Source organism: Oncorhynchus mykiss, chromosome 11 (genome assembly GCF_013265735.2).
Source record: "Oncorhynchus mykiss isolate Arlee chromosome 11, USDA_OmykA_1.1, whole genome shotgun sequence".
NCBI classification, from domain to species: domain Eukaryota; kingdom Metazoa; phylum Chordata; class Actinopteri; order Salmoniformes; family Salmonidae; genus Oncorhynchus; species Oncorhynchus mykiss.
In genome coordinates, this window is record NC_048575.1 from 58,251,537 (window position 1) to 58,273,945 (window position 22,409).

The 22,409-nt window shown below is 47.0% G+C and overlaps 1 protein-coding gene across 3 annotated transcripts in view; it reads right to left on the reverse strand.

The window, feature by feature from the left end:
- LOC110536049 (probable E3 ubiquitin-protein ligase HECTD4) overlaps positions 1-22,409 on the reverse strand; it is a 75,709-nt gene that overhangs the window by 14,311 nt on the left and 38,989 nt on the right. Inside the window, exons 10-50 of one of the 3 annotated variants that reach the window (XM_036935890.1) lie at positions 22,197-22,310; positions 21,951-22,091; positions 21,558-21,790; positions 21,315-21,457; positions 21,127-21,197; positions 20,891-20,996; positions 20,537-20,657; positions 20,280-20,402; positions 19,783-19,907; positions 19,138-19,291; positions 18,853-18,950; positions 18,499-18,703; positions 18,146-18,370; positions 17,858-18,021; positions 17,436-17,681; positions 17,125-17,317; positions 16,939-17,043; positions 16,763-16,851; positions 16,483-16,649; positions 15,837-15,972; positions 15,567-15,711; positions 15,283-15,449; positions 15,028-15,174; positions 14,678-14,862; positions 14,052-14,205; positions 13,627-13,907; positions 13,354-13,543; positions 13,183-13,264; positions 12,850-13,052; positions 6,559-6,694; positions 6,223-6,405; positions 5,857-6,021; positions 3,415-3,584; positions 3,160-3,275; positions 2,923-3,026; positions 2,619-2,780; positions 2,330-2,478; positions 2,154-2,233; positions 1,822-1,985; positions 1,495-1,732; positions 119-255 (exon numbers count right to left, since the gene is read on the reverse strand). In XM_036935890.1, the coding sequence (XP_036791785.1) occupies positions 119-255; positions 1,495-1,732; positions 1,822-1,985; positions 2,154-2,233; positions 2,330-2,478; positions 2,619-2,780; positions 2,923-3,026; positions 3,160-3,275; positions 3,415-3,584; positions 5,857-6,021; positions 6,223-6,405; positions 6,559-6,694; positions 12,850-13,052; positions 13,183-13,264; positions 13,354-13,543; positions 13,627-13,907; positions 14,052-14,205; positions 14,678-14,862; positions 15,028-15,174; positions 15,283-15,449; positions 15,567-15,711; positions 15,837-15,972; positions 16,483-16,649; positions 16,763-16,851; positions 16,939-17,043; positions 17,125-17,317; positions 17,436-17,681; positions 17,858-18,021; positions 18,146-18,370; positions 18,499-18,703; positions 18,853-18,950; positions 19,138-19,291; positions 19,783-19,907; positions 20,280-20,402; positions 20,537-20,657; positions 20,891-20,996; positions 21,127-21,197; positions 21,315-21,457; positions 21,558-21,790; positions 21,951-22,091; positions 22,197-22,310 (6,317 nt within the window). Of the gene's footprint in view, positions 1-118; positions 256-1,494; positions 1,733-1,821; positions 1,986-2,153; positions 2,234-2,329; positions 2,479-2,618; positions 2,781-2,922; positions 3,027-3,159; positions 3,276-3,414; positions 3,585-5,856; positions 6,022-6,222; positions 6,406-6,558; positions 6,695-12,849; positions 13,053-13,182; positions 13,265-13,353; positions 13,544-13,626; positions 13,908-14,051; positions 14,206-14,677; positions 14,863-15,027; positions 15,175-15,282; positions 15,450-15,566; positions 15,712-15,836; positions 15,973-16,482; positions 16,650-16,762; positions 16,852-16,938; positions 17,044-17,124; positions 17,318-17,435; positions 17,682-17,857; positions 18,022-18,145; positions 18,371-18,498; positions 18,704-18,852; positions 18,951-19,137; positions 19,292-19,782; positions 19,908-20,273; positions 20,403-20,536; positions 20,658-20,890; positions 20,997-21,126; positions 21,198-21,314; positions 21,458-21,557; positions 21,791-21,950; positions 22,092-22,196; positions 22,311-22,409 lie in introns of all 3 variants that reach the window. The other 2 variants (XM_036935889.1, XM_036935888.1) reach the window with 2 other exon arrangements.

Below are 22,409 nucleotides of genomic sequence, written 5' to 3' on the forward strand. Positions count from 1 at the left end.
CTGGGTGGGTGAAACAGTACATTCATGCCAACAGTGAAAATCCAGGATACCAAAAAGTGATTGTGTTATTTGAAGGCTCTTCTCAGAACAATAAGCACCAGAAAGATATTCAACTCACCCTGGGAACATCGTCATCATCTTCGTCATCACTCTCGTCATCAGCGATAGGCGGGGGGTGTGCTTCAGGCCCTGAGGTGACCAGGTTCTCGTAGCTCAGCTCTACCTTGTAGAGGCACGACGAGTCACTGTTGTACTCTGTCTCGACAGGGGAGGACAAACAACAAAGCCAGTTCTTACAAACGCTACCAGCTGGGAGACATATACACAGACCAGACAGTGAGGGTGAGGGTTAGGGCTGCGGGGTGGGGTGGGGTCGACCAAACAGCAAACGCAACCAACTGGGAGACATATACACAGACCAGACAGTGAGGGTGAGGGTTAGGGCTGCAGGGCGGGGCGGGGCGGGGGTCGACCAAACAGCAAACGCAACCAACTGGGAGACATATACACAGACCAGACAGTGAGGGTGAGGGTTAGGGCTGCAGGGCGGGGCGGGGTCGACCAAACAGTAAACGCAACCAACTGGGAGACATATACACAGACCAGACAGTGAGGGTGAGGGTTAGGGCTGCGGGGCGGGGCGGGGTCGACCAAACAGCAAACGCAACCAACTGGGAGACATATACACAGACCAGACAGTGAGGGTGAGGGTTAGGGCTGCAGGGCGGGGCGGGGTCGACCAAACAGCAAACGCAACCGACTGGGAGACATATACACAGACCAGACAGTGAGGGTGAGGGTTAGGGCTGCAGGGCGGGGCGGGGCGGGGCGGGGTGGGGTCGACCAAACAGCAAACGCAACCAACTGGGAGACATATACACAGACCAGACAGTGAGGGTGAGGGTTAGGGCTGCGGGGCGGGGCGGGGCGGGGTGGGGTGGAGCGGGGCGGGGCGGGGTCGACCAAACAGCAAACGCAACCGAGGACTGAAATCACACCAGGTTAAAAGGTCCAATGCAGCTGTTTTCGATATCAAATCATTTCTGGGGAACATTTAAGTACCTTACTGTGATTGTTTTCAATTAAAATGGTAAAACATTTCTCAAGGAATAATTTTGCTAGGACTGTCTGGAAGTGGGGAGGAGAACACTGAAAAGTTGCTGTTATTGGCAGAGTGGTTTGGAACTCTTTCTTGTTGGTCTATTAACTCATTTACCGCCTAATGATGTCACTGGGAAGGCCAATACTCCCTCCCACCAAAACAGGCAGACATTTCAGACAGTCTTTTCAAACAGCTCTTACACTAAAAGGATCAACAAAATTTACACAATTTCACAGTATTATTTAACCTCAGTGTGACAATATATTTAAATACAGGAAAATCACCTTTTTGACTGCACTGGGCCTTGAAGTAAAACATCACATTTTAGGTTACGCAACCGGAAAGTAACTGAAACATGCATTTGGTGAAAGGGGAAAGTGAAAGGAACATACGTTGCTGGGCAACTGCTACCGCGGCGATCCGACAGGGAGGTCCATGGGATCCAGAGTCAGATGCCACACTAGCACCCGCATCATTGTCGCTGTCGGATGCCATGGCGAATGGGAGGGCCTCGAAGTTGGCACTGATTTCCTCTGCCAGGTCAACACAAAAGTCAGCAGCATTGCGGTGTGCTTGGCCCTCTGCGTACGCAAATGCCCGGCAACCAAAGTTGGCACGAATCTTTGTGTTCTAAACAAAATGCAAAACACACCATGATGACATACAAGCTGCATTAATTAGGCTTTATCTTGTTTAACTTGTTATCTTGTTTTACCCACCTTCTTCTGAATGTGCACCAGAGGCCACATGCCCCCTGCTACATCCTCCAGGAAGGGGCTGAGGCGGTGGCCACAGTAGGTGAAGTAGACCCGCCCTTTAGAGACCTGGCCAGGGGGTGGAGGGGTGCCCTCAGAGCGCTCCCAGCCAATGCCCGCCACATCCCCTGTAAGCAGGAAGAGAATGGTCACCATCCAAGATACAGTTCAAAATCAGATGTTTCACCAAAATGTTATAAATATGCAATACACATTGGTTCCATAAGCAAAAAAAGTCAAAAATAGGAGGTAGGTGATATTATGAAACTAGATGAGAGGATTGTTTCCCATCTCACCAGGAAGTAGGGCTACGTCCAGCCTCACACTCTTCCACTGCAGCAGACTGGAGCCATTATAGTGCACAGCCCTGCCATTACTGAAAGGGAGAAACACAGAGACAGCAATCAATCTCAGACAGGGCAGTGGGAAACCTCACAGAGATTACATATGTCAAATCCATAGGAGCATATACTTGTGAAAGAGGCAGGTGCCAACAGGGTTGGTCCATGCTCCGTCTCTCTTCTCCGCCTCTGTGGCAAAGCCAAAAGACACAATAGGGCCGCTGTCGTCTTCCGAATCTCCATAGGAGACAATCTCTATTTCCCAGTAAAAGGAAGGAGCCTACAGGAAAAAGAGTGAGAGGAATTTAAAGATTCCAAATGAGTTAACCTGCTTCATAAGCATGCAAAACTGAATTATCATTAATATAAAACCTAGCATGTGCCATTCCCAAGACATCCAGTAAGTGTAGGGGTGTCCACCTGAACAGGTACAGGTGAGGTGGCATAGATGAAGGTTCCCCTGGGCAGGCCTCCTCCAGCGCTGGGGTCGGCCAGGAAGGTGACGGAGGTAAGGCGAGATGAGAACATGCAGGCACGCACTGGAGGGAACACCCTGGTTGGACTCCATGTAATCTCCTTGGGCTAGGGAGAGATATAGACCGGAGCAGAGAGCGTTACAAGACCCCACAAACTTCAAACTGAATCCCTTCATCCCTCAAAAAATCCTAGTATGGTTTTGTGTCAGTTATTCGATCAGTAGATCAATGAGTACAGCGACACCCACCTGGCACCTGTCTGTCTGGAGGGGAGGGGGTGGCGGTCGAGCGCAGTCTCGGTACAGCATTCTCACTCGCTCACACTGTGCCTCGACCATGCCCAGACGCTCCCCTGCACAACACAGCAGAATCAATACTACGGTCATAGAGAAAATATGGCCAGTAAAAGTACAGTCATGCTGCATTGTAGAAGTTGTGTCATCATTGAGCACTATGCTACTAGGTGAGAGTGGGTGGTCACTCACCAGGATTGCACTCCTGGGCCACTAGGTTAAGCACCTCCACAGCAGCAGGACACTGCTGAATGAACTCTTCACAGAACGAGCTGTCCTCCAGGAGCTGGGCCATCACCAGACATGCCCTGGGAGCCAAACACAACAGACACATTTGAACCGTCATACTAACTAAGCAAAACAAATGTATGACATACAGGTGCAGACACACACTTGGAGGAGCAGCAAAACATCTTGACCGAGGTAATTTCCTCCTTAGTGATTTACCTGGTCCTGATTTCAGCCAGCAGGCGGACAGCGGCCATGACAGGACTAGAGCCATCTCCTGAGGCGGGGAGGGAGGTGTGGATGGACAGACTACCCTCCTGTGGCAGGAGCATGGACTGTACCGCCTGCACCACCTTCTCTGTGATAGACAGCTTGTAGAGGGGCAGCGCCTGGGAGAGAGAGGGGGAGAGGGACATTGATGAGAAGAGAACATTAAATGAGTCTACTACCATCATGCATTAAAGCCTTATGTGCACTTGCATCAATTCCAGTCGATTTACATGTGTTAGTTGTATGTGTTAGTTGCATGTATTAGTTACACATGTTAGTTACATGTGTTAGTTACACGTGTTAGTTGCACGTGTTAGTTGCATGTGTTAGTTGCATGTGTTAGTTACATGTGTAAGTTGTATGTGTTAGTTGCATGTATTAGTTACACATGTTAGTTACATGTGTTAGTTACACGTGTTAGTTGTATGTGTTATTTACATGTGTTAGTTGTATGTGTTAGTTGTATGTGTTAGTTACACATGTTAGTTACATGTGTTAGTTACACATGTTAGTTACATGTGTTAGTTACATGTGTTAGTTACACGTGTTAGTTGTATGTGTTAGTTACACTTGTTAGTTGTATGTGTTAGTTGTATGTGTTAGTTGTATGTGTTATTTACATGTGTTAGTTACATGTGTTAGTTACACGTGTTAGTTGTATGTGTTAGTTACACATGTTAGTTGTATGTGTTAGTTACACTTGTTAGTTGTATGTGTTAGTTACACTTGTTAGTTGTATGTGTTAGTTACATGTGTTAGTTGCATGTGTTAGTTACATGTGTTAGTTACATGTGTTAGTTGCATGTGTTAGTTGCATGTGTTAGTTGCATGTGTTAGTTGCATGTGTTAGTTGCATGTGTTAGTTGCATGTGTTAGTTGCATGTGTTAGTTACATGTGTTAGTTGCATGTGTTAGTTGCATGTGTTAGTTGCATGTGTTAGTTACATGTGTTAGTTACATGTGTCAGTTACACGTGTTAGTTGCACGTGTCAGTTGCACGTGTCAGTTGCACGTGTCCGTTACACGTGTCAGTTACACGTGTCAGTTACACGTGTTAGTTACACGTGTCAGTTACACGTGTCAGTTCCACGTGTCAGTTACACGTGTCAGTTCCACGTGTCAGTTACACGTGTTAGTTCCACGTGTCAGTTACACGTGTTAGTTCCACGTGTCAGTTACACGTGTTAGTTACACGTGTTATTTACACGTGTTAGTTACACGTGTTATTTACACGTGTTATTTACACGTGTTAGTTACACGTGTTATTTACACGTGTTAGTTACACGTGTTAGTTAAACGTGTTAGTTACACGTGTTAGTTGTATGTGTTAGTTACATGTGTTAGTTGTATAGGTTAGTTACATGTGTTAGTTACATGTGTTAGTTACATGTGTTAGTTACCTGTGTTAGTTACATGTGTTAGTTGTATAGGTTAGTTACACAAGTTAGTTGTATGTCTTAGTTACATGTGTTAGTTGTATAGGTTAGTTACACATGTTAGTAGTATGTGTTAGTTACACGTGTTAGTTGTATGTGTTAGTTGCACGTGTTAGTTGCATGTGTTAGTTAAACGTGTTAGTTGCACGTGTCAGTTAAACGTGTTAGTTACACGTGTCAGTTAAACGTGTTAGTTACACGTGTCAGTTACACGTGTCAGTTACATGTGTTACACGTGTTATTTACACGTGTTAGTTACACGTGTCCGTTACACGTGTCAGTTACACGTGTCCGTTACACGTGTCAGTTACACGTGTCAGTTACACGTGTCAGTTACACGTGTCAGTTACACGTGTCAGTTACACGTGTCAGTTACACGTGTCCGTTACACGTGTCCGTTACACGTGTCAGTTACACGTGTCAGTTACACGTGTCCGTTACACGTGTCAGTTACACGTGTCAGTTACACGTGTCCGTTACACGTGTCCGTTACACATGTCAGTTACACGTGTCAGTTGTATGTGTTAGTTGCACGTGTTAGTTGCACGTGTTAGTTGCACGTGTTAGTTGCACGTGTCAGTTGCACGTGTCAGTTGCACGTGTCAGTTACACGTGTCAGTTACATGTGTTAGTTACATGTGTTAGTTACATGTGTTAGTTGTATGTGTTAGTTACATGTGTTAGTTGTATAGGTTAGTTACACGAGTTAGTTGTATGTGTTAGTTGCATGTGTTAGTTACATGTGTTAGTTGTATAGGTTAGTTACACGAGTTAGTTGTATGTGTTAGTTGCATGTGTTAGTTACATGTGTTAGTTGTATAGGTTAGTTACACATGTTAGTAGTGTGTGTTAGTTACATGTGTTAGTTACAAGTGTTAGTTGTATGTGTTAGCTGTATGTGTTAGCTGTATGTGTTAGTTGCATGTGTGACTTCTCTAACCCTCCCTGTCCTTACCTCAGAGCGGGGAGTGCAGAGGCGGGAGATGGGCACCGTCAGGATGTCGGAGGCCTTGCAGGCCTTCCTGTACTCGCAGGAAGGGAACTTTACTGTGGCGAGGCCTTCCTGCTCATTGATGGACATGACCAGGCCCACACTGTCCAGCACTCCTTTACCCACCACCTGAGGAAGCAGAGGGACCATGAAGAGAAACATTCACTGATAGACTATTCACTACTATAGATCTTTCTGCCCACAGCATTATTGGCCTGGTATAGTGTTGTTGGCATGTGAATGTTGGCATGTGAATTTCAGAGACAGGTACAATTTGTATTGCTAAGTCTTCTAATGGATCTATCAACTTCTGCTCATCTCCTAACCTACCTGGACCTCTGAGCCGATCTTGATGGTCTCCTTGAAGCCTCCGAGGGCGCAGAGTGCCGCCACAGCCTGCCTGCCGATGGCCTGGAGTTTGGCCAGCTTCCTGCTGCTGCTGCTACCGTTCTCCAGGATGCTCTCAGCATACTTCCCCAGCTGTGGGATGAACATCAGTGCTCTGGACAGCACCTGGCACAGTCATCAGCAGCGTTAAATCCATGTGTTATCACTATGACCTTCATATACAGTATATTCTTAGAATTACATGGATCTAGCATTGCAAGTAGATCTTCAAATGGTTGCAGCTGCCTCCAAAACCTATGCATTCTGATGGTGCTTTACCTTCTCTGCAGTGCTGGTCCAGATCTGGGCGGTGTTGGACTCGGGAGCTGTGAGAAGGCTGTGCAGCAGGGCAATAACCTCAGCAGCCATACTGTTGGCCACATGGCCACTGATGAAGGGCCTGATTGGGTCGGACCTGAACAGTGGAGGGAGAGAAGAGACCGCTCAGAACCACTATCCCCGGTGTTATTTTATTTTATTTTTTACCTTGACACATTTTGGGGACTAAACTATTTTTCATTATTAAAAGGTTTCTTTTTTATAAAAAATACTTTGACATTTTTGGGGTGGTTATTTCGTTCCTAGGCTTTTTTCCCTTCTCTTAAATTAGTTTTTATATCATAGGCATGCAATACCATTGACAGCTGTTACAAATACGCATCCCACAATAGGGGAGTGGGAGCTAAAGGTTCATTGTCCCCAAGAACACCATTTTCAGCCCACTACCTCAGTGCGGTGGACACACAGAAGCGTACAAACAAGCAATTAACTTTACGAACTACAAAGAACATAAACATGAATTACATACAAAAAATACCACAATAAATACAACTAAACAAACAAAAGAACCAACAACTACAATTATCATACGACTGGCGATCCAGGAGCACCTTTCCTTTGTCTATGAAATCAAATCAGGCCCATCCCTCGACGACCTCACACTTTCTTTTGCAATCAAGCCTTCTAGTGTATAATAGTGTTCGACAGTTCTTTTAAAGAATCCAATACTAACATATTTGTTTTCTGAGTTTTAAAAAGGAAAAACTGAGCCAAGAGATTGTATATCGTGCTGCATCTGTCCCTTAAGTCACCCAATAGAACTGTTTGTGGAGAGACTTTTGCCCAAAAGTTAGCAACTATGGGTCATTATCAGAAGATGTGTAACAAAATCCTCTACTTCCACACCACAAAAAAGGCACAAATAAGAATCTTCAATACCCCATATTTGTAACTTTTGAAGACCAAACAAACACGCAACAAAAACAGAGGGTTGAAACCCAACCAAAAGAGCGAGGAGTACCTTGAATAAAAAACACACACACAATGATTGACACACGGGGCGAGACCTGTAATCATCTGCGCAATCCACAATTAACAATAATGGACAGCACTATGGTGAACAAAGGGCACATATATACAAATACAATCAGTGGGAATAGGGGCCAGGTGTGCGCAATGAAAGTTCCAGAGGGATCCGTGACAGTAACATAATAGAGGGATCCGTGACAGTAACATAGTAGAGGGATCCATGACAGTAACATAGTAGAGGGATCCATGACAGTAACATAGTAGAGGTATCCATGACAGTAACATAGTAGAGGGATCCATGACAGTAACATAGTAGAGGGATCCATGACAGTAACATAGTAGAGGTATCCATGACAGTAACATAGTAGAGGGATCCATGACAGTAACATAGTAGAGGGATCCATGACAGTAACATAGTAGAGGGATCCATGACAGTAACATAGTAGAGGGATCCATGACAGTAACATAGTAGAGGGATCCATGACAGTAACATAGTAGAGGGATCCGTGACAGTAACATAGTAGAGGGATCCGTGACAGTAACATAGTAGAGGGATCCATGACAGTAACATAGTAGAGGGATCCATGACAGTAACATAGTAGAGGGATCCATGACAGTAACATAGTAGAGGGATCCGTGACAGTAACATAGTAGAGGGATCCATGACAGTAACATAGTAGAGGGATCCGTGACAGTAACATAGTAGAGGGATCCGTGACAGTAACATAGTAGAGGGATCCGTGACAGTAACATAGTAGAGGGATCCGTGACAGTAACATAGTAGAGGGATCCGTGACAGTAACATAGTAGAGGGATCCATGACAGTAACATAGTAGAGGGATCCATGACAATAACATAGTAGAGGGATCCACGACAGTAACATAGTAGAGGGATCCGTGACAGTAACATAGTAGAGGGATCCATGACAGTAACATAGTAGAGGGATCCATGACAGTAACATAGTAGAGGGATCCATGACAGTAACATAGTAGAGGGATCCATGACAGTAACATAGTAGAGGGATCCATGACAGTAACATAGTAGAGGGATCCGTGACAGTAACATAGTAGAGGGATCCGTGACAGTAACATAGTAGAGGGATCCGTGACAGTAACATAGTAGAGGGATCCGTGACAGTAACATAGTAGAGGGATCCATGACAGTAACATAGTAGAGGGATCCATGACAGTAACATAGTAGAGGGATCCGTGACAGTAACATAGTAGAGGGATCCGTGACAGTAACATAGTAGAGGGATCCCATGACAGTAACATAGTAGAGGGATCCATGACAGTAACATAGTAGAGGGATCCATGACAGTAACACAGTAGAGGGATCCATGACAGTAACATAGTAGAGGGATCCATGACAGGAACATAGTAGAGGGATCCATGACAGTAACATAGTAGAGGGATCCATGACAGTAACATAGTAGAGGGATCCATGACAGTAACATAGTAGAGGGATCCATGACAGTAACATAGTAGAGGGATCCATGACAGTAACATAGTAGAGGGATCCGTGACAGTAACATAGTAGAGGGATCCATGACAGTAACATAGTAGAGGGATCCGTGACAGTAACATAGTAGAGGGATCCATGACAGTAACATAGTAGAGGGATCTGTGACAGTAACATAGTAGAGGGATCCGTGACAGTAACATAGTAGAGGGATCCGTGACAGTAACATAGTAGAGGGATCCATGACAGTAACATAGTAGAGGGATCCATGACAGTAACATAGTAGAGGGATCCACGACAGTAACATAGTAGAGGGATCCGTGACAGTAACATAGTAGAGGGATCCGTGACAGTAACATAGTAGAGGGATCCATGACAGTAACATAGTAGAGGGATCCATGACAGTAACATAGTAGAGGGATCCATGACAGTAACATAGTAGAGGTATCCATGACAGTAACATAGTAGAGGGATCTGTGACAGTAACAAAAATGTGTACAATATCTTCAATTGAAACATTCAGATAGTGGAGTCTAATGATGTTTTATAAATCAAACCAAAAACCTGCTTCTAAAGGATGGGAGTATCAAAATGATATATTTTTACACATTTTCTTTCGTTAAACATCTGAGATTTAATATGCCTACAAACAGTTTCTATTTTCTTTCCCTTAACTTTTTCTTCCATTCCGTTGGAATTTTTTATTTTATTTTTCATCTTTATTTAACCAGGAAGGTTAGTTGAGAACAAGATCTCATTTACAACTGCGACCTGGCCAAGACAAAGCAAAGCAGTGCGACAAAAACAACAACACAGAGTTACAAACAAACAAACATACAGTCAATAACACAATAGAAGAATCTACGTACAGTGTGTGCAAATGTAGAAGAGTAGGGAGGTAAGGTAATAAATAGGCCATAGAGGCGAAATAATGACAATTTAGCATTAACACTGGAGTGATAGATGTGCAGATGATGATGTGCAAGTAGAGATACTGGGCTGCAAAAGAGCAAGAGGATAAATAACAATATGTGGATGAGGTAGTTGGATGGGCTATTTACAGATTGGCTATGTACAGGTACAGTGATCGGTAAGCTGCTCAGACAGCTGATGCTTAAAGTTAGAGAGGGGATATAAGACTCTAGCTTCAGTGATTTTTGCAATTCGTTCCAGTCACTGGCAGCAGAGAACTGGAAGGAAAGATGGCCAAAGGAAGTGTTGGCTTTGGGGATGACCAGTGAAATATACAGTGCCTTGCGAAAGTATTCGGCCCCTTTGAACTTTGCGACCTTTTGCCACATTTCAGGCTTCAAACATAAAGATATAAAACTGTATTTTTTTGTGAAGAATCAACAACAAGTGGGACACAATCATTAAGTGGAACGACATTTATTGGATATTTCAAACTTTTCTAACAAATCAAAAACTGAAAAATTGGGCGTGCAAAATTATTCAGCCCCCTTAAGTTAATACTTTGTAGCGCCACCTTTTGCTGCGATTACAGCTGTAAGTCGCTTGGGGTATGTCTCTATCAGTCTTGCACATCGAGAGACTGAATTTTTTTTCCCATTCCTCCTTGCAAAACAGCTCGAGCTCAGTGAGGTTGGATGGAGAGCATTTGTGAACAGCAGTTTTCAGTTCTTTCCACAGATTCTCGATTGGATTCAGGTCTGGACTTTGACTTGGCCATTCTAACACCTGGATATGTTTATTTTTGAACCATTCCATTGTAGATTTTGCTTTATGTTTTGGATCATTGTCTTGTTGGAAGACAAATCTCCGTCCCAGTCTCAGGTCTTTTGCAGACTCCATCAGGTTTTCTTCCAGAATGGTCCTGTATTTGGCTCCATCCATCTTCCCATCAATTTTAACCATCTTCCCTGTCCCTGCTGAAGAAAAGCAGGCCCAAACCATGATGCTGCCACCACCATGTTTGACAGTGGGGATGGTGTGTTCAGCTGTGTTGCTTTTACGCCAAACATAACGTTTTGCATTGTTGCCAAAAAGTTCAATTTTGGTTTCATCTGACCAGAGCACCTTCTTCCACATGTTTGGTGTGTCTCCCAGGTGGCTTGTGGCAAACTTTAAACAACACTTTTTATGGATATCTTTAAGAAATGGCTTTCTTCTTGCCACTCTTCCATAAAGGCCAGATTTGTGCAATATACGACTGATTGTTGTCCTATGGACAGAGTCTCCCACCTCAGCTGTAGATCTCTGCAGTTCATCCAGAGTGATCATGGGCCTCTTGGCTGCATCTCTGATCAGTCTTCTCCTTGTATGAGCTGAAAGTTTAGAGGGACGGCCAGGTCTTGGTAGATTTGCAGTGGTCTGATACTCCTTCCATTTCAATATTATAACTTGCACTGTGCTCCTTGGGATGTTTAAAGCTTGGGAAATCTTTTTGTATCCAAATCCGGCTTTAAACTTCTTCACAACAGTATCTCGGACCTGCCTGGCGTGTTCCTTGTTCTTCATGATGCTCTCTGCGCTTTTAACGGACCTCTGAGACTATCACAGTGCAGGTGCATTTATACGGAGACTTGATTACACACAGGTGGATTGTATTTATCATCATTAGTCATTTAGGTCAACAGTGGATCATTCAGAGATCCTCACTGAACTTCTGGAGAGAGTTTGCTCCACTGAAATTAAAGGGGCTGAATAATTTTGCACGCCCAATTTTTCAGTTTTTGATTTGTTAAAAAAGTTTGAAATATCCAAAAAATGTCGTTCCACTTAATGATTGTGTCCCACTTGTTGTTGATTCTTCACAAAAAAATACAGTTTTATATCTTTATGTTTGAAGCCTGAAATGTGGCAAAAGGTCGCAAAGTTCAAGGGGGCCGAATACTTTTGCAAGGCACTGTACCTGCTGGAGCGTGTGCTACGGGTGGGTGTTGCTATGGTGACCAGTGAGCTGAGATAAGGTGGGGCTTTACCTAGCAAAGACTTATAGATGACCTGGAGCCAGTGGGTTTGGCGACGAATATCTAGTGAGGGCCAGCCAACGAGAGCATACAGGTCGCAGTGGTGGGTAGTATATGGGGCTTAGGTGACAAAACGGATGGTTTTTGTAAATTACATCGCCGAAGTCAAGTATCATATTCTTTTGCTGCCAGTAACTGATTTGACTTATGATTTGTACCTCCACTGAGTATACAAAACATTAGGAAAACCTTCCTAATATTGAGGTGCACCATTCTAAGTGCTAAACATTTTGCTAGAATACGGGTGTCACAGCACAATAAAGCGAGATGTCTCCAGTTGAGGTGTACAGGGCTTTTATATTGGCCATTTGCATCATGCTCCAATAGTAATGTATTCAGGCCCTCTCTTTGGGTTGTTGATAGTTCTCCCTGTTCAAATGAAAAAGCATGCAAGCAAAGGTTCTTTGATTTCTGTAAAAAATAATAATAATAATTTGCCCATTCAGAAAGAGTTCATTGCCATTAGTAGTTAATCATCAGCTGTCAACCTCTCATAACATAAGTACAAACATTATCCTAAGTGGATATTATCATAGTCTTCAGTGAAGATGACATTACAATCAAGTTCTGATAACAGGGTTGGATGCTCTGTAATATCTAGTGGGGTAATAATAAATGAAGCCCAGAGAGGAATGCAGTTATGTGACAGTTTTCTTATGTTCTACTAGTATTACTAGTGGAACAGTGTTATGATAGTTTCTAATCCACTAGTATTACTAGTGGAACAGTGTTATGATAGTTTCTAATCCACTAGTATTACTGTTATGAAAAATGCATAATCTAACGTTTGCACAGCTCGAGGCAGACTGACCTGGCCAGTTCAGAGTTCCTGTCCCGACACACAGCGGTCTGAGCGGTCTTCTTCTTGTCCCCCGTGGTGACTCCTCCAGCAGCCTCCTGTGCCAGAGCCTCCACAGGCGGGCCCACGCTCACTATCAGCCCAGACTGGGCCCACTTATTGGCCTTCCTCAGGGCGGCTGCAGCCTCCTCTGTGATTACCTCACAGCTACCACTCTGGTGGGGAGAAGGAGCAGATCAGCCAGGAATAATGGTATGATTAATGAACACGCCTTCACAAGTAAAAATGTTTCTTTCACTTAGTGACAGCCAAATGACATATGAAGCCACATTAAACAGGCCTGACCTTGGTCATGTCTCTGTCCATCTTCACCACTTTCTCCATGTTTGCTCCAGTTCCAAGGCGGAATGGACGGCCCTCTGAACTGCTGCAGGCCACCAGAAAGAAGGTGTCAGAGAAACTTTATGGATGGTTTGGCACACAAAAGGTGTCAGGAGGTATTATGATGAGTCTTACCTGAGCAGTGGCTGGAGCACCTCATGAGAGGACTGGTCCTCCCTCTTGTGGATAAAGATGGACAGTTTGCCATCCACAGCCTCGCTCTCCTCCCCCGCATCCTTATCAGACTTCAGGGTTCCTTTGGGGCTGGAGCGGCTCAGGCTGGTGTCTGGCTCTGAGGAGCTGGGGGACAGCAGGGTCTGGCAGCCTGGTGAGGGACATGGTGTTAGAAAGATCACTAACTGAGACCAGAGATCTCCTGACCAACATGTCGAGACCAAAGGCTCCTACCTGGTACTACGTAGTCAGCCAGCTTGGCCAGCAGCAGGGCAGCAATGCGCGAGGCGGGGTCGGCGGCATCAAGCTGCTCAGCATCCAGGGTGTTGATGGAGTAGCTCCAGGCGGGCAGCGCCACGTTGCCACAGTCCTCCACACTCATCAGGGGTAGGGCAGCACGGCACAGCTGCAGGATGATCAGCACCAGCTTGGGAGACGGCCGTTGGTCCAGCAGCAGGGACAGGAGCTTGGACACACAGGCTGGCTGGCTCAGGATGGCCTTCCCTATGTGGCTCCTGGAGAAGCACCAGACAGTCAGGAATAATTAGAAGACGAAGACCTAACAGTAATTTCTAAAACACAGAACACAAAATAACATTGAGCCCTCATGTTGATAGGAGTTTGTTTAAGGTGTTGTCTTGTTGTCTGGTGGTGTTTACCTGGACAGGTCGTTGAGCAGGCTGAGGACATCTTGCAGGGCGTCGTTCCCTGCTGCCTGGTTCCCACAGCACTCGGTGGCTCTGGCCAGGTGGTTGGTCAGCAGGCTGGATACCTGCCGGGCCAGACCCGAGTGCACCGCATCTGTTGAACCACCTTTAGAAAGGGGTAGAGGCATTTCTGTAGTAGCTAGAATCACCACACTGACTATTATTGTAAATAAACACTGATTATTGCATCTATTGTTGCATCTTAAAGTCTGATCATCTGTATTCAAAGGTCCTCAAAGATGAAGTCATACTTATGTTTCTGAACATAAGCTATTTTAAATCCACCCATCTTTCCTCTGGTTTCTGAATTAGTGGCCTAATTCAACTTTTGTCAAGCTTGCCTAACTTTTACCTCCAAATATTCTTCTGCATCTTGTCCTCACTTTGATAGTAGACCCTGAAGACATTGAGACCGTCTTTCAAACCTTCCTCTTCAGCTAAAGGCACGGTGCAATATCAATATATTTGAAACTGAAATGTTCTTACATGCTCTGCTTGAGTGCTGAAGTTCTCTTAATTTCTTGGAGTGAGCTACCTGCTTCACAAGTCCCCCACCCTCAAAAAACTATATTGCATACCTTCCACCTTCTCCCACTCAATGCAGCGGTTGGCCAGCACCTGGAAAGCAGCCCAGGCCATGGTGGCCACCTTCTGCTTCTTGGTTTGCTTCTCATTGGAGCTGCAGTCCCTCTGGCCACTCAGGCTGCACAGGCGGTCCATCAGATGTACCAGACCACTGCGCACCAGGCACTGCTCCTCACTCCTACAGGAACACAAGACCAGACGGGTTGGGGTTTGGAGGATGGCAATTATTGGAAGTCAGGCATTTTTGGGTGCCAGGAGAATGAGTTAAGTTGTTTGTTACAAAAGCTGTTACAAAACAGTTTTCCAAGAGTAGCATGAGAAAGATGGAGAATCATTTTCTTGCCTGGTATAGGGGATGGTGCAGAGCATGCCGATACTGTTAGCACAAGCGATGGGGTAGCGGGCACATAGTGACACTACAGACGTCATGGTCTCCCCAAAGGCCTCCTGCACCTGCTCCACCATTCCCCCACAAGTCAGCTCCTCGATCCTGCAGAGGACACACACAGATAGACATACATTTAGAAAACAACATTTTCTTTCAGAATGTTAATTGATGATAGGTTTGTGTGTGAGTGTGTCTGTATCCATCCCTTACCTGGGCCCTCCCTGCAGCACCATGGTAACAGGGCCCACCAGATGAGTGACCCCGCCCACCCTGACTGCGGCGGTGAGCAGCTCCCTCATGTGAACCAAGGCCTGCTTCCTCGTGCTGCCCCGCCTCCACCGTGTCTGAGCCGCAGACAGGAAACTGCTGCTCGACACCTGGAGGAGGAAGAATTAGGGTAAAATATGAGTAGACTCATCTTCTCTAATCATTTGGCACCAAAAACAATTTCAGTGTGTATGTGCAGTGACTTTGTGGCGGAGGGCTGGACTTACAGACTGGTCGGGCGTGGTCCCAATGAAGGCAAAGAGCTGTCCCAGCAGCACACTGTACGTTGGCTTGTCCCGGCTGTCCTCCATGGCTAGAGACTGCAGCAGTGTGAAGGAGCTACTGCGGTGACTGGTAGGGTGGTGTCGCCTCCTACAGTAGGGGAGGACAACAAAGTGGAGGGGTGAGTACACTCTCCATTCATCGTCAACTTAGTGTAGTTACACTTGTAATCCACTTTCTTGGTGTCATCAAAAACAGTTCAGTGTACAGAAAACCTTTGGCTGCTGTGTGTGAACTCCAGGTCCTGGTTGGCGATCATTTCCAGGTCGGAGGGTGCAGACATGCTGCGCAGGAAGACTGGCTGCTTCACCCCGGGGACCACCGTCTTAGTGTCTGACACAGACTTACAGGCTGCAACAACAAAAAGCCAGTATTAGTTACCTCTATTTCATCATACTACATGCAGGCAGTCAAAGTAAATCAGGGAGGGCTATAGAGGAGCAGGTGTAGGCTAGGGAAGTGTAGTAGGTTGGGGAGGTGCAGTAGCTGGGGAGGTGCAGGTTGGGGAAGTGTAGTAGGTTGGGGAGGTGTAGTAGCTGGGGAGGTGCAGGTTGGGCAAGTGTAGTAGGTTGGGGAGGTGCAATAGCTGGGGAGGTGCAGTAGCTGGGGAGGTGCAGTAGGTTGGGGAGGTGCGGTAGGTTGGGGAGGTGCAGTAGGCTGGGGAGGTGTGGTAGGTTGGGGAGGTGCGGGAGGTTGGGGAGGTGCAGTAGGTTGGAGAGGTGCAGTAGGCTGGGGAGGTGCAGTAGGTTGGGGAGGTGCAGTAGGTTGGGGAGGTGCAGTAGGTTGGGGAGGTGCAGTAGGTTGTGGAGGTTGCAGTAGGCTGGGGAAGTGTAATGTAGGAAGGTGTAAGCTTAGTTGTACCTGGCGTGCCAGCAGGCGTGGTGCTCAGGCTCCTGCAGTGAGGAGCGATGGTGACGTGGAGCAGCAGCTCTGTGCGGTTCATCAGGCTCTTCACCAGGGCTTTGGTTTTGGCCAGCGGCACACCACTCTTCAGGTGGACAGAGTTCACCTCCTGGAAGAACTTCTCCCTGTGGACAAATTCAGATGATCACAAACCAGAAGACAACATGGAGTCTTCGAAAGCAGTGTAGATGTTACCTCATCAGTCAACATCTGTATTGTCACGTCGCTCTTCTCTTACCTCAGTGTGAGGACAACGTTTTCCAAATCACTGCAGTCCAGTGGGACCTCTTTTAGTGAACACAGCAATTCTAGTTCTTTCATTTTGTTCTGGGGAAACAAAAACAAATTATGTGAGTTGAACAGTGAACAATTTTAAGAGAATCTGTGGAGAATTAGAGGTAGAGGGATGTGTACCTCAAAGAAGTGGTAGTCATGGAAGAATGGAGCATTGTTCTCCAGCTTTCCCTGCTGAGCTTCCTCCACCTCGTTCTGCCACTTCTGTTCCAGCTCTGCTACACTCTGTGGGGGGGGCAACAGACAAAGTTATACACACATACACACACTTGGAGAGGGAAAAGCTAAATTGTGCCACTTGTGTACCTGCAGCTGGCGCTCCATGGCGTTGATCTTCTTGAAAGTCTCGGCCATGATCTTACAGAGCAGGTCGTACTCCTCAGCGTGCTCCTCGCGGTACTGGAAGTTGACGAGTGACTGGAGAGCATCCACCAGCGTCAGGTGCTTTATCACACACGACACTATGACCTCCTCCATAACGTCTGGCCTGATCACCTCCCTGACACGGGAAAGTCAGAGAGAAAGGGGGAGAAAAGGATAGACAGTAATGACTGGTTAAAATATAATTAGGATGGCAGTTGTGCAAGCCTGCCGTAGATATCGTCATCCCTTCTCACTTGATGCTGGGACGGAACTGTGGTCGCCCCCTGCCGGACACCTCTCGTAGCCGGCCCATGATTCCTGGAGGCAGGCGGATACGGGGCAGGTCAAAGTAGGCCCCAGGCATGAGGCCCGGGGGAGGGATGAGGACATCAGAGGGGTAGGTGAACTCCTGGTCCTCCTCGATGGTGAGGGGTAAGGGTGAGGGGCTGGGGGTGAGGGCTGGAGAGAGGGCACCATTAGCCTCCACCTGCCATTGGCACCTGAAGGAAACACAAAGCAGAAACACAAAGCAGCCTCTGCTGTGTCACACATGTTATTTTACAAATGTATTCTTATACATTGGTTATAGCTGTGTACGACTGTGCTTCTATATTGCAGTGCATTTGTGCTATCTATAGGGTGTGCTCTGTATCATTCTCCATTTATGCTGTGTCACCTTTGGAGCAGCTTGGAGCAGAGCAGGTCATGGCAGGCGTCCTCCTCTCGGGTCACTTCAGGTCCATTGTATAGGATGCGGAGCATGGAGCAGGCTAGTACAGACAGACCCAACGCCAGGTCTGCCAGGAAGGGGAGACCCCCAGAGACATCCTCCGATGACTCCTGGAGTGGGAAAACAAGAGACAGTTCAATGTAACACTGTAACAACGTCTGGGTGTGTATGTCCAACATGGCAGCAACATGCCAGAACTCATGCGGTATTTTACAACTCCACAGCTGTGTGTACCTGGGCTCGGACAGTGCAGGAGAACCCCCACATGGCTTTGTCTGGGGTGTTGTGCTCGCGCCCACTCCTCATCTCAAAGGAGAACGTCACTGTATCCCCCTCCACCTTGACCAGGTCTTTGGGCCAACCTGTCCCTAGGACACTGCGACTGCCATAGCCCAGAGTGTTGCCTCCATACTCAGTCACCTTGCGACTGTTAGTGTTGGGCCCGGCATACATCACCAACTGGAACATCAGAGAGAAAAGATCAAGTAAATACTCTTCCTCATAGAGCTTTGCAATACTAGACATGTTATGCCATAGCTTTACCAGGGAAATATGATGTGGGGTGTAGAGGTGCAGGGATTGGTCACCTTGTCGTAGTCGTACTGTGAGGAGCAGCGGGAGTCGAAGCGCAGGTAGAGGCAGCGTGCTCCTGGAATGTGTACCGTCTCTTTGAACTTATAGTTGTCTCGCACCGGGTGGACCGTCTCCACCGTCTTCCCAGCAGCCCACGGGGCAGGGATCTTCAGGCCTGTTAGGAAGCCTGGCTCCTCCCGCTCATCTAGGATTCTAAAGCTGGAGAAGGACAGACCGTCATCGGCGACAGAGGAAGTCGTCAGGGACAGAGGAACAGTCGTCAGGGACAGATACACAAACACACTTGGAAAACCAGGCTTATGGTCCTGATAAACCTGGCCTACACAGAGGACCGTGTGTGCACTTACTTGTCATCAGCAGCAGGCATCTTTTGGCCCAGTGGCCCTCCTACCAATGGAGTGCTGTCAGTGAAGAGAGGAGACTGGGTCTTGAGCAGCAGAGCAGTCTGGGAAATGACCAGGGGAAACGCATATAAAGATATACTCATTCTCCTTCCAAATTATCATCAACCTTCATTTAACAATCACCATATGTCTACACATATTCCACCACAGAAACTAGAGATGACGGCCACAAGTTCTAAACCAGAGAAGAATATCTGCATTGAGGTGAGACTGTTTGAGTGCCCCAACCTGGCTGGTGTAGAGGACTAGCTGCACCAGTTGGGGCATGAGGGCGTCGGCGAGCGCAAGTGTCTGCAGGTTGGGGTGCATCAGAGAGGTGAGCAGAACCGGCAGCAGGTGCCCCAGCATTGTAGCCTTGGTAATCTGCTCCAAGCCCTTCAGCCTGCGGCCCAGGAGGAGAGGAAGAGGGGAGAGGGGGAGGAGGGGAGAGGAAGAGTAGGGACAAGGAGGAGAGAGGAAGAGGAGGAAAGAGAATGAGAGAGAAATGTTAGATGAGAGGTATGTAGAAGAAGAGGCAGACAGAAAGGGAACATGCAGATACACAGGCAACAGGTTGAGGGCTAGGGGTAAGCAGACAACAGGTAAAATGACAGGTAGACAGGCAACAGGTTGAGGGCTTAGGGGTAAGCAGACAACAGGTAAAATGACAGGTACACAGGCAACAGGTTGAGGGCTTAGGGGTAAGCAGACAACAGGTAAAATGACAGGTACACAGGCAACAGGTTGAGGGCTAGGGGTAAGCAGACAACAGGTAAAATGACAGGTACACAGGCAACAGGTTGAGGGCTAGGGGTAAGCAGACAACAGGTAAAATGACGGGTAGACAGGCAACAGGTAGACAGGTAAAGCAGAGAGGGGAGTGGTGATGGTCACCTGGTCTCTCGGTCGGTGATGTCACTGTTGATGAGGGCAGTGGTCACCTGCTGCAGGCTCTCCAGCACCTCGTCACACCCCACCAGGATCTTGGTGGCCAGCGACAGGATACTGGTCTGCAGCTCCTGGAAACAACACACAGAAAAGGCAATGCTTCCGTAACAGTGCCTACTTGCTTACAACAGGAAAAACAACTACATGAATTCCCAAAAAATGTACAGTCGCAGCTATACTATGTGCCTGTGGGTAAGAAAACAAACACCTATAGATAAAAGCACTAAGAAAAAAGGGCTTACTGTTGAATATGCTAAATGGGGTGGCTATGCTGTGTCATGATTGAACATTTCCTTGCTCCATTGCTGCAGCAATTGAGGCCGCTCAGAGAGAGAGAGAGAGAGGGAGAGCGAGAGAGAGAGGAAGAGAAGAGAGGGGCGGACATATGGACTCCATATGGACAGACAGCAGTAGGGGTATTTAAAGGGGGTGTTTACCTGTACCTTCATTGTTTCCCCTTGTAGGGAGTTGTCACTGTCGTCGTTGTCGTCGGGGCGGATCAGAACAGTGTTGCTAAGCAGGTGGTTCTGAATGGCCATGAGGTAGCGCAGGCTTGATGAGGCCACCTGGTAGAAGGGGAGGAGGGAAGTCAGTATGCAAGAGGTAACACACAATCTACTGCTGATTAGACAACAGACGGTCTGACCAGACAAAGCCCAGTTGATCCTCGGTGTAGTTGAGCAGTGACAGAGACACATACTGGCACAGTGGAGAGAAGCTTCTGGAAGTCTTCCCTGGTGACAGTCTGACATTTGGTGATAAGACGGCAGGATTCACGGACAACGGTCTTCAGGATGCTGTGCAGGAGTTCATCACTGAGTCTGATGGGGAAACACAGGAGAGAGATGCTCAGACTGATTCAGCTGAACAACCCTCTAATACAGAGACAGTGTCATATTGCATTATTATTAATGGGATAGAACATTTTATGGCATCAGGTTACTCAGTGAAACCCTTTAGCTCTGGTTAGGGGAGGAATTGAGAGTTATTTTTCAAGCAGGAATGCATGAAATTGCAAAGTGTTGAGCAAATCTCTGCAATAGCTGTGCTCTACCTGTAGTGGTCATCTTCGTCACTCCCAAATCGATTTTTCTGCAGCTGGTCAGCCAGGTTGGTGAGGATGACATCACGGAGCTGGGACAGACCACTGTTCCTCTCCCCTAAAGATCACACAGATACACACAGACCACATTCAGCGATTCCATTGTACCAGATACAAGCCCTATACGAAGATGATTAGAATGTGTTAAGAGTGTGCATAAAACCCAATGAGTAGGTTGCAACTATCACCTTCTGTCAGGACCAGCTTCAGCAGGTTGTTGAGTTCAGACTCCCCCTGATACAAAGTATTCAAACCCGAGCTACAGAGAGGGAGAGATAATCGAGACAGTAGATGCCAATCAATAGTTGTCTCAAAGTCCAGGTCTTTATGTGTGTCCTGTGTTTATGGTTATGGATTTGTGCTGTACTGTGTTTACCTGATAGCCAGGCACACTTCTGCCTGGATCTCTGGTCCGATCTGATCCACCGGTGCCATGAGCAGCTGCCACAGGAGCAGACCTGAACGCCGCACGCTCTCCCTGTTCTGCTCCGACTGAGGGTTGAAGAACCTGAACACCACCTGAACGGCAAACACCAATGTGTAAATATGAGTGATTTAGACGTCAGTTGGACTCCAGGTAGCATCACAGCAGCAGGCTGGATCTCCAGCTCCACCGTACCTGGAACACCACCAGGATGCAGCGGATGATGCAGCTGTCCCCATTCACCATGGCTTTCTCCATGATGTCACAGATGCTGCTGAAGTGGCGAGCATCGATGGGGTGCTGCTTGCCAAGGAGGGTGCCCAGGGGCAGGCTGCTGCTGGCTGCCAGCAGGTTGAGCTGGTGGATGCACATAGCGCCCACATGGTGAAGCAGCTGGTTGATCACCTCACCGGTGGCCACGGTCTCCTCTGCAGCAGGGAGAGAGAGGAAGGGAGGGTAGTAACTATTAACTGCCTGATCTCACGTGAATGAAGAAGCTGGTTCAGACACTATTTAGCCTATGATTCTGCAGCACATCACTTGAGGTCAGCGTCTATTGACAAACAGGATTAGGGCTGTTTTGGTTACCTTTGGGTTCTTTGATGACATTGCTGACGCCAAGCCTATGGCACATGTGATGGAAGGCCTGGTTGCCAGGGTTACACCACTGGTCCATGTAGTCACTGGAGCAGGTCCAGATCAAGTTGTTGAGGGCGTCATAGCAGGCTCCTACAGCACATAGGAAAGGGTGCAGGGGTTACAACACAAATAAGTGCTGCACTTTATACATTTCAGCTCACACAGAAAAAAACGAATTCCTGAACAGGAGCTTACCTAGCCCTGCCACCTGGGCACCCCTGCCCAGAGAACTGCCCGGGGCATCAATGAGGTCTGCCCGGCTGCTGAACTGACCATCAGCTAGGTTGAACACCAGACTGGAGGAGAGGACTGATCAGAGAAAGAGAGGAAAGCAGTCAACAAACATGCCACTGACAGTAGAAAGAAAAGAGACTGAAAAACACAACAGAGATTCCCAGTGAAGATGAA